We start from the raw sequence: 15,569 nt of genomic DNA on the forward strand, positions 1-15,569 counted from the left end.
TGTACTGGGGCTAGAGACAGCATTCTGACTCATCTCAGTATGGTACAGCAGTCGCTCCGAACAGGACTGTAAAGTCCTTCAGAGCGCATCTCAGGGTCCCCTCAACCCTCTCTGCAGGATATATAACACCAGTGGATGCAGAAACAGGGATGTTAAGATAAACAAGGTCCGCCACTGTCTGATGGCCAAATCTGAGACGAGCTCCTTTTCCCAAGCTCGCTATGCTCAGTTTTCTTTTACAAATCATACTCATGTCATTCTGCATTTGCACACAGCAGCTTATATGGATACTGTTACTGATTTTGGTTTTGTTAGTCACACTTCATTCCATTCCTTACAATTTCTACCTTCCCTTTACAAATGTAAAAATAATTGCACTGTGTAGCTCAGTGGTTGAGGTGCTGGATTACTGTTCAAGCATCGGTATTGCCGAGCTGCCACTATTGGGCCATGAAGAAGGCCCTTAACCCTCTGTGCTCCAGAAGGCACCATATCACAGCAGATCCTGCGCTTTGACCCCAACTTCCGAGCAAGCTGGGATATGCAAAGATAATTTCACTGTGCTGTAATGTATATGTGACAAATAAAGGCCATTCTATTCTACTTAATCACTGTATAATATAGTTTCTCATTTAATTCATTTTTATTTAACATTTACAGTTCCTTTTATTCAATGCACAACTTTCAGAGTAACCGATTTCAATGCAAGTTGTATTCTTTATATAACTACAGTATGTTTGCGACAAATCCAAACATCGAATCTTGAACTCGGACATAACACGATTCTTTGCTCAGCCATTTGATAAGAAATGCAGCTACAAAAATGAAAAAGTCCTTCATTTTTAATTTGTCAGCAAGAATAATACTGGATTATAATAAGTATTTTTTGTCTGAGGAGTCAAAGATCACTGGCATCCAATATTCATTTTCATCCTTGTCCCTTGTGAAAAGAGATTTCCACAGATTCTTCAAAAGTTTTGATGATATTATGGAATGTAATTAACCTAAATAGCTGCAAAATGTTTCTCCAACTGTATATTTTTATTAACAGGTTCATTTTCCAGATGTTTGTAGGCCGGTCCTAACTTTTTGAAGCCGTGTTGCAGCCATCAAAACATAACATAATGTTTAAACATTTAAAATGTTTTCTATGGTTTATTGTGAATAAAATATGGGTTTTTGAGATTCTGTTTTTCATTTACATGCTACCCAGTGTCCCAATGTTTTTGGAATCGGGGTCGCAATACATACAAACAGCAATCAACAGAAGTAGTAGCCAATAGTGAGACAATCCCAAAAACATGCAACTAGAACCTTCAGTATAGTTTACATGGCCTGTAAAATAAAGTTCAATTTCAGTTCACTGGGGGGAGTGGTGGCTCCAGTGGTTAAGGCGCTGGATTACTGATTGGAAGGTCGGGGGTTCAAGCCCCGGTATTGCCAAGCTGCCACTCTTGGGCCCTTGAGCAAGGCCCTTAACCCTCTGTGTGCTCCAGGGGCGCTGTATCATGGCCGACCCTGCGCTCTGACCCCAGCTTCCAAGCAAGCTGGGATATGCGAAGCACAACATTTCACTGTGCTGTAATGTATATGTGACAAATAAAGGCTATTCTATTCTGGCTATTCCATTATAAACATACTGGGATTTTGACCTCTGGTTGCCAGCACCACCATTTCAGGTAGGCACAGAGGAAGAGAGGCAAAAATGCCTTTATGCTGACAATGCGTTTATGCCTTATCAAGGTAACTGCATCCTCCCCTATCAGCAATCTGCAAAAAGGAATAAGAATGGTATAAGAATGGGCACTGAAAGCCGATGATTTATTTACGGGGTTACGATGTTTTTTTTTTACCTTGTTGCTCTAAGCTTTTATGATCTACTGCTGGGAAATGCAGTAGAGTTTAGACAGAAGCAAAATACTACAAACTGCAAGGCTTTCAAGTGATTAGAGGTCTGATCGCCAAGAATTATTGGACGCTTACTGTCACCTTATAAATATCTGTGCAAGCTTCCACTCATGCCAATGGCCTTTTGAAGAGAGAAAATCAAAAGGAGAAAGAAGACAAAGAGCGAGAGAGACAGAGGTCCCACCCAGACCTAATACTAACTAATGAACTGGTGATCTAGTGATAAATACAAGTTGGAATTGGGTTAAGTGCATTTTCAGAGGTTAAGCTAATTTGATATTTAGTTTCTCAAAACCTTCTGGTTCCACAACTCTAAAGGACCTTTGTCATACTCACGCACTCCAATACTCCTGATATTTTTTACTCTCCAGTGTTTGTAATGCGTTAATGATTTAATCATACTCTTGGTGTGATTATACCCAAATGAGGATGGGTTCCCCTTTTAGTCTGGTTCCCCTTAAGGTTTCTTCCCTATAAGACTTTTTCATTGAGTAACACATCAATTTAAATATAAGTGAAAGTTGTTCTAGAATTCTTACATTCTGTAAAGCTGCTTTGAAACAATGTCTATTGGGAAACGCGCAATAGAAATAAACTTAAACTGAATTGAATCTTATAATATATTTGAGTTTATAGTCCTGTGCATTGGGGACAGTTTCATTCATTTTGAGTGCAGGTCAAAACCCTCACCACAGCATTGACTAAACTAATGTGTGCACCATTATATTTCTATTTTTCCCCACATTTCTCTACATTCATTTGTCTGATTAGAAGCACAAGTTCTATAAATATAGGTTTAATCTCCCTCAGTTTATTATGACAATACATGAGGAAGCACTTTGCAATTATCGTATTTTCCGGACTATAAGCCGCTACATTTTTCCCACATTTTGAACCCCGCGGCTTAAACAATGAAGCGGCTAATTCATGGATTTTTCCTGGGTTTTTCCTGGTTTCACAAACTTCAAGCCAAAAAACTGAGCCCCATAACATTAGACCAATGAAATTGCTGAATGAGTTCAGGTGAACCAATGAGACTCTTTATATTAAATCAGATGCGCTCCCACTGAATCGGGCCGCACCACATCATAAATATAGATGAGGTTCCTCTGACGTTTGACCTGCCGCTCACTCGAACTGTCTACAGGAAATGTGAATCATTCGTCACGCTGAAAACAACCGGGCATGAAAACACACACTTCACCTGTGTTCTGAGCTGCACGGCATCGGGAGAAAAGCTTCACCGATGGTGATTTTTAAACGCACGCCGATGCTAAAAGATAAACTCCCGAGAGAAATAGTTGTGAAAGGAAGGAGGAAGACAGTGAACAATGACTTTCTTGGTAGGCTGCTGTTTAGATACAAGTCATGTAACAGACACTGTCTTTCATTAAAGCCTGTGTAAAGTTAATTGGTTTCAGTGTAGACACGTGCGGCTTATAGACAGGTTATGTTCAAAATAAAAATATTTGTGAAATTCAGTGGGTGCGGCTTATATTTGGGTGCGTTTAATAGTCTGGAAATTACGGTACATGGAAAGATTTTGGGTTTTTATCTATTTTTTTTTTTATCTGGATTTAAAGTGACATCAGGTTTCTTTTAGCAAATTTGAACATTCTGATCCTTGAGAAGTGGCCATTAAATATGTGTTAGAGACGCATGAAAACACCAGGTGAGAGTGGCTCTACATCTGAGTCTTCTATTTTGCTCCGAACAGAGCCAGAGAAGAGTGACAGAGAAAATGGGGGGGTTTTGTGTGCCATCGTTTCTTTCATCTGTAAACCAGAACATTTCTCATCCTATAGTATATAATACACTAAATGTGCAGCCCTTAACATTTCAAAGGCACAAAACTAATAACACATTCAACTGCGTTACACATCAGCAAGTGAAGTCATATTCTGATTAGGATTATTATTTTAAAAAAATTAGGACTAATAGACAAAAATGCTCAATACACTAAAAAGCAATCCTGTAATATAATAATCCCAACAGCTGTGTTCACAGCGTTGAACATGAACATCAATATCTATCAGATCTCACATTTTGAATAAATCCCCATGAAAGCGTCCGAGTTACTTGGAGCTGGAGCTGCATGAATGTAGCATGATCTCCACCTACAGGCGGGAGAAGGAGCTATTTGCATGGATTTGCTTTAAAATGCAAATATATTCGATCACCTCAGTTACATCATCACACTTCAACCATAAGAAGAATTGAATCTTCACACAAATTGGTGACAGCAAACTAATCAGACAACGGTAGCTAATTCACTATTCACGACCCATGGGGGGAGGTGGTAGATCAGTGGTGAAGGCACTGCTCTCTGGATTTTAAGTTTTAACCCCAGCACCACCAAGCTGCCCTCTGCTGGTGGCCTTAAGCATGGCCCTTATACTTTAACAGCTCACTTGGAAGTCACTCTGGAGAGCTTCTGCCAAATGCCATAAATGGAAATGAAAATGAAAACAAAATACACATATCAGATAATCCACAAACAACAGACTGGGCAGTAACACACACATTTTGATCAACATTCTGTATTAAATTAAACAGACACCCATTTATTACCTTAGCACCAAGTATACCAATAGTGTTAATATTATTTATTATCAAATACCACTGATATAACGTGTAATTTTTTTTTTAGTTTAAGCATTCATTGAAGAACGATCATATAGCATATTTCAAATTGCATATAATGACGTACAATGACCCATGTGTTATAACCAGTGTTGGACGAAATACACAAACCATGTAGTTGAAGTTGAAGTTGAAGTTGAAAAGATACTTAAGTACAGTAACAAATTTACTTTGTAACTGTCCACAACTGATTTCAAGTACAAATTATACTATAAATTTGTTGCAAACTAACTTTTTTTTTTTAGCATAAAAGGGGGGAGGGGGGTTATAAATAACTACCGTAATTTCCAGCCTATTAAGCGCACCCATATACAGTGAGGAAAATAATTATTTAAACATGTAGGTGCATGTCCCCTGTGAGAGACATAATCTAAAAAAATAAATCCAGAAATCACAATATATGATTTTTAAACTATTTATTTGTATGATACAGCTGCAAATAAGTATTTGAACACCTGTCTATCAGCTAGAATTCTGACCCTCGAAGACCTGTTAGTCTGCCTTTAAAATGTCCACCTCCACTATATTTATTATCCTAAATTAGATGCACCTGTTTGAGGTCGTTAGCTGCATAAAGACACCTGTCCACCCCATACAATCAGTAAGAATCCAACTACCAACATGGCCAAGACCAAAGAGCTGTCCAAAGACACCAGAGACAAAATTGTACACCTCCACAAGGCTGGAAAGGGCTACGGGGAAATTGCCAAGCAGCTTGGTGAAAAAAGGTCCACTGTTCAACAATCATTAGAAAATGGAAGAAGCTAAACATGACTGTCAATCTCCCTCGGACTGGGGCACGTCTTAAGTTTGCCAATGACCATTTGGATGATCCAGAGGAGTCATGAGAGAAAGTCATGTGGTCAGATGAGACCAAAATAGAACTTTTGGGTCATAATTCCACTAAACGTGTTTGGAGGAAAAAGAATGATGAGTACCATCCCAAGAACACCATCCCTACTGTGAAGCATGGGGGTGGTAGCATCATGCTTTGGGGGTGTTTTTCTGCACATGGGACAGGGCGACTGCACTGTATTAAGGAGAGGATGACCAGGGCCATGTATTGCGAGATTTTGGGGAACAACCTCCTTCCCTCAGTTAGAGCATTGAAGATGGGTCGAATAGTTAAAAAATCATACATTTTGATTTCTGGATTTTTTTTTTTTAGATTATGTCTCTCACAGTGGACATGCACCTACAATGACAATTTCAGACCCCTCCATGATTTTTAAATGGGAGAACTTGCAAAATAGCAGGGTGTTCAAATACTTATTTTCCTCACTGTATAAGCCGCACCCACTGAATTTGACAAAGATGTTTATTGTAAACATTAATAAGCTGCACATGTCTATAAGCCACAGGTGTCTACACTGAAACTAATGAACTTTACACAGGCTTTAACGAAAGACAGTGTCTGTTACACGGTGTAACGGGTGAAATATGTTGTGGCTCCTTTAAGAGCAGAGCGGCATTTTGGGAATAGGCTGCCGCCACATTTTTCCGGTATTACTGCATGTGTGCAAGACCGAGGAATATGTCATTATTTTCTGATGCTCATTTCTAAGTTTCTTTGACTAACCCGTAACGCTGTTGCCAAGAAAAATAAAAAAGCATGAGTTTTGGAAACCTGTCTGTGCTTATATGATTTCTGTAACTGGAGTTAGCGAGCTCTCCCTTCACCCAGACTCAACACGCTACAACGGCTTGTATCTAAACAGCAGCCTACCAAGAAAGTCTTTGTTCACTGTCTTCCTCCTTCCTTTCACAACTATTTCTCTCGAGAGTTTATCTTTTGGCATCGTCGTGCGTTTAAAAATCAGCATCGATGAAGCTTTTCTCCCGATGCCGTGCAGCTCAGAACACAGGTGAAGTGTGTTTTCATGCCCGCTTGTTTTCAGCGTGACGAATGATTCGCATTTCCTGTAGACAGTCCGAGTGAGCGGCAGATCAAACGTCAGAGGACCCTCATCCATATTTATGATGTGGTGCGGCCCGATTCAGTGGGAGCGCATCTGATTTAATATAAAGAGTTTCATTGGAACCTTGATACTCGCGACCTTGATAGTTTTTATTAAAACTTTTATGAAAAGTAATTCACAATTTCTGTTGAGTTTACAGTACAGTACATGAACAATTCCCCTTGAAAAAGGAACATCAAAAGTAGAGTCAAAAGCCTCTAGTTGTTTTTTCTTTTCTCCCCGAGGGGCCGCAGAACCTAACTGGGGGGTTGCACTGTAAATGAAGATGTGTCCTGATTCAATTCCATCCAAAATAACCTCAATGACTTTCATTAAGTACATAGATATTAAACAGAGTAGATTTATATTCACATAACCTTCAACCCATTTCCTCCATTTTCCCACAAACACATCCTTCTTTAAATGAACAAAAATAGTCATCTTTTCCATCAAAATCTCTATGGTGATATGTATCCAGTTATTAAAAGATGATTTCTCTTTTCTTATTTATTTACATGTGATTGCTTTCTTACTGACTGCCAAAAGCACAACCATCAGGTGTTTATTATCTACTGATATACATCTGGACATACGCAGCCAAAATCTGCAAATCTGTTCTACAAATATTCTCAAAAGCCTCCTCTAGTTCTTTCTCCTGAATATGTACACATTCCCAGAACATATGCTAATGATTTGCTTCATTATAGCCACAGTTTTGCCAACATTTTGGAGAGTTGTTACTGTATTAGGCCGTGTTTCAAACTATCTAATAAATATAATAAATGTATTCCTTCAAATTTACTGAATGAAATGATTTCAATTAAAATTTCCATATAGCTGACGACTCATCAGTACAAATTGGTGTAAAAGATATTTAAACCTTGTCTCTGATAATCTTATTATCATCACATCTGTCAAGGGCGGGATGATATATTCCACATCGAGTGATGAGTCGATTCTTGAAGTTGACAGGTTGAATTCAGGGAAAATGGGTGTGAAAAGCAATACAATATGGTAAATTGTGATGACTGGGTCACTGCATCACTAAATCCTCAAGTCCTCAATTCATTGCTTACTACCCACTAAAAGTGGTCCAAGAAAGGACAACCAGTGATCCGGGACCAGTCACAGGCTCACAGATACGTGGTGAGCGCACACAGAAGCTACTGAAGCGCAAATTGGTTCATGCTGGCGCTGGTAGAAAGGTGTCAGAACACACGGTGCATCACAGCTTGCTGAGTATGGAGCTGTATAGCCGCTGAGAGGTTCTGCTGGAAAACCATCCCAGCATCCTGGCATTCACGTGGATGTTACTTTTGTACACCTACCTAAACATTTACAAACCAAGTTACACCCCTTCATGGCAACAGCAAACTCTAATGGCAGTGGCATCGTCCAGCATGAGACCCCTCCCTGCAACACTGGAAAGATTGTGTAGGAACAGTTTGAGGATCGAGCATCTGTCCAATATCCTGGATAAACACGTGCAATCCACGGAGGCACAACCTCCACCTTCAGAGGTTTTACAGTGCAAGTCCAAGCTTTGACAGGTCACAGGGGTTTTTTTCACAGCGTAAGCAGCTGAATGCGCTTCAGACACGCCTCCTAAATTCACACTAGCAGGATCGGCAGGGATTTTTAACAGAAGATTGGACTAGTTAAGAAACAACACATCGGAAAGGTGTTAATTCTGTTGCAAAGATAAAAAAAAAGTGTCATTTTTTTATTTCAACAGCCATAACCTGAGAATTCCTGACCAGACAACTGAACTACTTCACTATATTACCCTCAGTTACATTAAAATGCACAGCCGTTGTTTTGTTACATGCCGCCAATGATCAGCGTCTGAATGGATCAGAGGAACATTATGCCATTATTAAGTTGATATTATTATACATTGCACTTCGACAACGGTTTTAATCATCTAAGAAAAGGAAAACGAAAGAAATAATCAGTCAGTAAATATTTTTGCTGCATTGGATCAAGACACCACTTATTGTATCGGATTCAGTTTTCTGTATTATTTGGTGCACAGTTTGCAGCTCGGTACGTAAACTTCCACCCCATCCATTATTTTTAGACACAGCACACCTATAATCATTATATTTTTTAGAGTATCTGACAATACCAGGTCAAATCTCCTGATTCTGGTGCCTGGTAGCGTAAATAAAATGCTCTAAAGTTTTATTCTTATCAAAGTTTTTGTATTGTAAATATTTGTGCCAAATGTCATTATTTCATCTCACTTCAGTTTGCAATTCATGCTCTTTTAGGAATGTACCATTAAAGCAGGTGCACAGATTCATAAATCATGAAAAACCAGAGTTCAAATGGCTCAAATGACAGAATTAAATCGTGGAATTTAATTCAAAATGTAAAAAAAAAAACATAATAATTTAATGGACGATTACTAAATTTCAGTTCTAATTGCATTAGTTAAGAGTGTGTGTTGGTAAAACCTACTTACTGTAATATCCATATAAGACTGTGTCTTCAATTTGCCTCCTGGTTTCATTATTTGTTGCCCAGTCCTGAAATTGATCAACCAGAAAAGAATGAGTTCATTAAGAATCAGGTGTGCACGTAGCCAGGTGAAGAAGTGTCACAGTTTATTCACTAGGTGGTGCAATATAGCTCGGCTTTGTTTTTATGTCAATCACCAAGCGAACACATTCACATTTCTCTCAGGTACTTACCGGTTCTGAATTTCATGACAGAACATAAAACTAGAATTTAATATGAGCAGACTATCGACTATTCAAACCATGAGTACAGAATCTGCCTGAACAATGCATCCGGCTGGAAATGATGAACTCGACTGGTAAAATGACTTGAGAAACTTTGGCAGACAACAGAGTAACGTCTGAGTTACTTTTCTTTAAGTAGCTCAGACGTTACTCTGTTGTCTGCCAAAGTTTCTCAAGTCATTTTAATAGTCGAGTTAAGAGTAGAGGTTGGCTGATAGTGTATCCCGATAGCTAGAATGGATCGTACTTGCCGATAACTGATTAATCAACTGGTAGTTTTTAAAATGGATAAAAAAAAACAAAAAAAAAAACATAACATTCATGTAAAATAGTACTGAACTTTATTACAAAAGTCAAAAATAAAAACAACTGAAACATGAAAATTTAATAAATATGATATATTAATTAATAATTATAATATTAATAAATTATAAATAATAAATATAATATAGCGCTCTCCGTGCAGCGTACAGTCTCGTGTATACACGGACAGCATGTGGCATCGGTGATTCGCCTCTAGAGGCCGCTTTCGCAATAACAGACACAAAACATTTTTAGCCTCAATGCTTTATATTTGTAATTATCATTTGTTTCCCGTGATCACAGTATAAAACCTCTGACAGTGAGGTGAAATTAAACAACAAAACTATTCTTGTCACTGTGGTATAAAACGCTAATCGAAGAACAGAAAATTTTAGACTCAAACTCAGAAAACGCAAAGTTATATACTAAATAATGGTCTTCTTCTTCTTTCAGCTTCTCCCATTAGGGGTCGCCACAGTGGATCATCTGTCTCCATACCCCCTGTCCTCTACATCTGTACATCAAACCAACTACCCGCATGTCTTCCCTCACCACATCCATAAACCTCCTTCTTGGTCTTCCTCTTTTCCTCCTTCCTGGTGGCTCCATCTTCAGCATTCTCCTACTGATATACCCCATGTCCCTCTTCTGCATATGTCCAAACCATCTCAATCTCGCCTCCCTCACCTTGTCCCCAAAACGTCCTACATGCACGGTCCCTCTAATAAACTCGTATGGTATTGTCATGTTTATGAACTGTCAGTAAAATAAATTGTGGGATTTTTGGATGTTGGTCTTAAAGATAGAGAGATCTAAAGGCCTGCAATCATTATTGAGTATAACTGTTGCCATTTTCAAGCTAATCATTCACATACAAACAGGCCGCTTCCATCAACACTGAAATTAGATTCAGTTATTAGTAAGAATAACTTTGATAATTGAATATTAATGAGCAGTGACCCTGATGAACACAATCATTTGGCTGCAATTAACAGCTAAACTCTACTGAAATAGGTCTCTATGGATCTGGATCTGACTGCAGTTCCTCATTCTGTCTGCTTAAACAGTTGAAAAACAGCATTTTCAGGTCTCTCTGCAGATTATCAGTCAGATTACGGTTAGGGTTTTGATGGGGCCAAGTGTAAAACAGTAATAGATTCATCGTCCTGCTGAAAACCACACATCCTGTCGTGTCTCAAATATCTTTCTCAGGTTTCCAAATCCTTACTAATGAAAAGCATCTACAGACATGGCATCATCACCATGTTATACTTAAGAGACATTAGAATGGTGTCCTCATGGTGATGTTGAGTTTCTTCCAAATACAGCTTATTATGGCTTAAACTGTCAAAAAAAGCTAAGAATTTTCACATTTCTTCTACATCTCCATGCTTGCATAAATCCCAGCTCTGTGGAGTGTCTGCACTATAGTTCATCTGAGAACATCATCTCTCCCCTGAGCTGCAGCTCTTTAAAGCTGCTTAAGTGTTAATCTTACCACTTACGGGCTTCTCTGTCTAATGCCTCCTTACCCTGTTCAATTAACTTGAACAGACAGCCAAAACTATTACGCGATAACTGTTACCTTATATTTCTACACCAAACAAATAAAAACTTGAATGATCTTTTCCAGCATGTTGTGGAATCCCAATCAAAGGTCAGATGTTTACTTCTACTGCGAGGATAAAGATATTCATAAGGGTTCATTCGAGGTGGTAAAAAGTTGAGACTAATGGCGATAACTAGTGCTATTCTGAACACGTGTGTTACCACGTCTGCGATTTTATCATGGACAGGAAGTTAAAAAAACAAACGTTTCGATCGAGGTGTTTTAAGTGGCACGCAGAAGACCATCGCTGGAAGACAACGAGAGGTCAGGAAGACTAAATCATTCAGCAACTCGTGCATGATGATCGTCGGAGAACAATCCACATAAGCTCAGCCCACCCTACTCTCCAGATTTGCCTCCTGCGGACTTCCCTTCTTCCCAAACATGAAGATCCAGCTCAAAGGTCGCCGTTTTGACACCATTGCGAGAATGCGGCGTGAATTGCAGGAGATTCATGACACGCTTTGAAAAGAAGACTCCAGGACACATTCCAGAAGTGGCAGGAACGCTGGGAGAGCAGTATTGCTGTGCAAGGAGACTATTTTGAAGGTAAGGGTATGCAAACTTAAATACATAAAGTATTTTCTTGTAAATGTCTTGAAACTTTTTAACGCCAACTCACTACTTATCAAACATTGCTGTAATTTATGCATCATCCCAATTCATTAACTCACAGAAAATTTAATTCATGGCTCATTTTGATCAATTTGTAAAAATGTCCAATATACGGTTCATACCTTGTATGTGCCATTCTGATATTTCATGAATGACACTAGAAAAATATCCACTGGGAGGAGAGCTGATGTGATGAGCGCAATAGCCAGAGCGCATATGGCCGTGATGGTGGAGATGACTTCACTCTCCTGCCGACTCTGGTAGTTTCGAATGTAGATCCAACAGAAAGCCAGGATAACCTAGTAAAATATATGTAGATATTAAAAAAATCTATATAATAGTGCATGCATGCAATGCAAAATAAATCCTTATTAACATATTCTCAATATTAACAGTAATGCATATTCTCAATACGATTTTTTAAGGTCTCTTGTATTGCTATTAATAAAATGTCCTGCTGACATGCTCAGATTAATTCCCACTTCCTTCGAAAAACAAATATCTAAATCTGCTTTGCTCTGCAGGTGCGCTTCCCTTGTGAAATTAAAATAACCACAAAGAAAAATATTAAAACAAGTCAATGACAAAATAATGACAAAACAGAATCATAGAAATGTCTGTAAATTCTTTAAAATCAAGTATTCAAGTATTCAGACAGCAGCATTTAAAAATGAGCTCAGGTGCTTCCTATTTCTGTTCATTGTTTTCCTGAGATGTTTCTACACCTTGACAGGAGTCTACCTGTGAAAAATGTTTATTGATTGGACTTGATTTAGAAACCTCTCTATAGAAGACCCCACACCTGACACTGTGTATCAGAGTAAAACTAAGCCCTGAGGTCAAAGAAACTGCAGAGCTCACAGACAGGATTGTTGCAAGGCACAGATCTGGGAAAGGCTACAAAATAAATTGCTTCTGTGCTGAAATTGCAGAAGTGGCTTAGGGACAATGTCCTCGAGTGGCCCAGGCAGAGCCCTGACTTGAAGATCTGTGGAGAAAACTGAAAGCAGCCGATAACCAAAAAGATTCAAAGCTGTAATTGCTGATTAAGGTGCTTTAACCAAGTGCTGAGTAAAGGGTCTGAATACTTAAGTACATATAATATTTTCCTTCTTTCTTTTTTTAAATTACAGACATTTCTATAACTCTGTTTTTGATTTCTCATCATGGCATTATTTATGTTTTTATATTTTATATATATATATATATATATATATATATATATATATATATATATATATATATATATAAATAATGTGTGTGTGTGCGTGTGTGTGTGTGTGTGTGTTTATTGATATATGTGTGTATACATAAATAGACTTAGAGTTTATTTAAAACTATTACTAACCTTTACTTTAAATCTCAGAAAGAATGACATTAGTAAAGATCCCTCTTAGTAGCACTGCTTTGCATGTTCGCTGTATTTATTTTATAAAGTTACTCGACTAATGACCAAGATTTATTTAATCACATGTCTGTTTGTTATCTGAGACCACCACCATCCAGTGTGTCCCTATACAGCCCTGTACACGCGGACCATGTATCCTGCTCACATGATCAACTTATACACTAGGAACATGCTTCCTACAATATTTAAACCAAATAAAAACTTCTCTTACCAACAGTACAAGAGTGAAAATAGACCATCCTAACACGGATTCGGTGAGCAGACGCGTAGAAACCGCCATCTTCATTCCACTTCCTGCAACAGACGAGCGCCTGATCACGTGACTGATCCAAACACTCAAACCCGGAAGTAGGAAAAGTGTAAATAAGTGTGAAGTAGCGTGATGGCGGTGTGCGCGTGCGCGCAGGTTTACTGCTCCAAAACATAAAAATTATAGTCAAGCTGCAGTATTTCTCAGAGTATTATTACTAACAAGGAATAAATTCTGTCTCTGTAATATGCTGATCTACTGATCATATTTATTACACAATACACAATTCTTCTAATGAAGTATATAATAAAGTCTTTTTATAAAAATAAAGTCTTTTTTACTATTTTGTCATTATATTTTTACTGCTGTTTCATTTTGTTCTCATACAGTATGTCTACTCAGATGCTATTAATTTATTTTTTACTACACATTATTTTACTTCTCTCTCTCTCTCTCTTTCTCTCTCTAATATATATATATATATATATATATATATATATATATATATATATATATATATATATATATATATATATATATATATATATATATATATATATTCAGCCCATCAAAGGGCCCTCGAATAAACTGTATAAAATATATATATATATATATATATATATATATATATATATATATATATATATATATATATACATATATATATATATATATATATATATATATATATATATATATATATATATATATAAGATATAATAATAAATGTGTAATGAATTAATTTAAATGATGTGATGCATTCATTTAAAAATGCTGGAGATTTTGGAGTAAGAACGGGAGCTTTGAGGATGAATTTGGACTGTAGTTAATGTCATCAGTCTGCTACACTGACTCAGGACTACAGTTTGCTTCTGATCACCATCACTGCCCCCCGCAACATAGTACTAAACAACATATCTTTAATAAATGGACATTCGGTGCAACCCAAATGAGCACGGGTTCCTCTTGAGTCTGGTTCCTCTTAAGGTTTCTTCCTTATACCATCTCAGAGAGTTTTTCCTTCATCACAGTCGCCACCCAGCCAACATGTCTATTTGGGCCCCACATGGGTTTTATCTGGGTTATATGGGCATCACATGGGCATGGGGTCAGAGTGGGCACTTTGATGGGCTGAATGTGGGCCCCAGCTTAGTCAGGGTTGTGGGCCCCAGTTAGGTTGCCCATTTTGTTTATTCGAGGGCCCTGTATGGGACACATTTGGGCTATATTTAGCTATAATATTCAATTGATTATAAATTCAATTGATATGTTTTTTGCGTGTTTTATATGATCAAAACAAAAATTTTATATATTAACAATAACATAATTTTAGTAAAAAAAATAAATAAATTGCTTGTGCAGCTCACAGAGTCAGAAAATAAGAAAATAGTTTACTATTTTATTTGCATTGATTAGGCTTGGATGTCATTAACAGTACAATCTGTAGAGTCTTTACACCAGAAAACAATGTGTAATTTTTGTTTTATGCTGAAATGCATTGCCTTGTTGAAAAATAAGTCACCCAATCTTGCAAAGACTCATCAAAATAAATGTATGCCATAAATGTTTGGGGGGGAATCCAGACACTTGTTGGTCAACTGCAATGAACGAAATAGAGATCATGCAGAAAGATAATGCGCTTTTGTGACGGCTCCACAAGGTATGTGCATGCTAAACATCGCATTCCAATGACTGGCTCGAATTTGCTGCAATAACAATCTCCACACTTCTTGGAAGGCCTACAGCTATATATATTAACATGTGGCTGTAGGGAGTCATGCCCATTCTGCCACAAGAGCATTAATGAAGCTGGTCACTGATGCCAGGCAAAGATGCTTGGACTGTATTCAGCATTCCAACTGATCTCAAGAGGTCTTAAGGTCAGCGCTCTGTGCAGACCAGTTGAGCTCTTTTATGCTAACCTTGGCATACCATAGACCTTGATTAAAAACATCATATTGAAAGTCTTTGGGCTCTTTTTTTTTGGTGGTGGATGTGGGGTAAGTAGGTTACATTAGCTCAGCGCTCCAAATTTTCTAGATGGGCCCAAGCCTTGAAACCCTGCAGTACCTACTGTGATGTTTTATGGACCTATGGATGATCATGGAGAAGTAGATGCCGAGTGTTT

At 37.9% G+C, this 15,569-nt stretch overlaps 1 protein-coding gene across 1 annotated transcript in view; it reads right to left on the reverse strand.

Moving 5' to 3' along the window:
• The window catches only part of lmbrd1 (LMBR1 domain containing 1), a 48,598-nt gene extending 35,046 nt beyond the window's left edge, over positions 1–13,552 (reverse strand). The window contains exons 1-3 of the mRNA XM_083532399.1: positions 13,403–13,552; positions 11,906–12,082; positions 8,977–9,040 (exon numbers count right to left, since the gene is read on the reverse strand). Coding sequence (XP_083388525.1) covers positions 8,977–9,040; positions 11,906–12,082; positions 13,403–13,477 — 316 coding nt within the window. The 5' untranslated portion in view covers positions 13,478–13,552. The remainder of the gene's footprint in view (positions 1–8,976; positions 9,041–11,905; positions 12,083–13,402) is intronic.
• Positions 13,553–15,569: the final 2,017 nt, after the last annotated feature.

The sequence above is a fragment of the Silurus aristotelis genome, assembly GCF_946808225.1.
Source record: "Silurus aristotelis genome assembly, chromosome: 27".
Lineage (NCBI taxonomy): Eukaryota > Metazoa > Chordata > Actinopteri > Siluriformes > Siluridae > Silurus > Silurus aristotelis.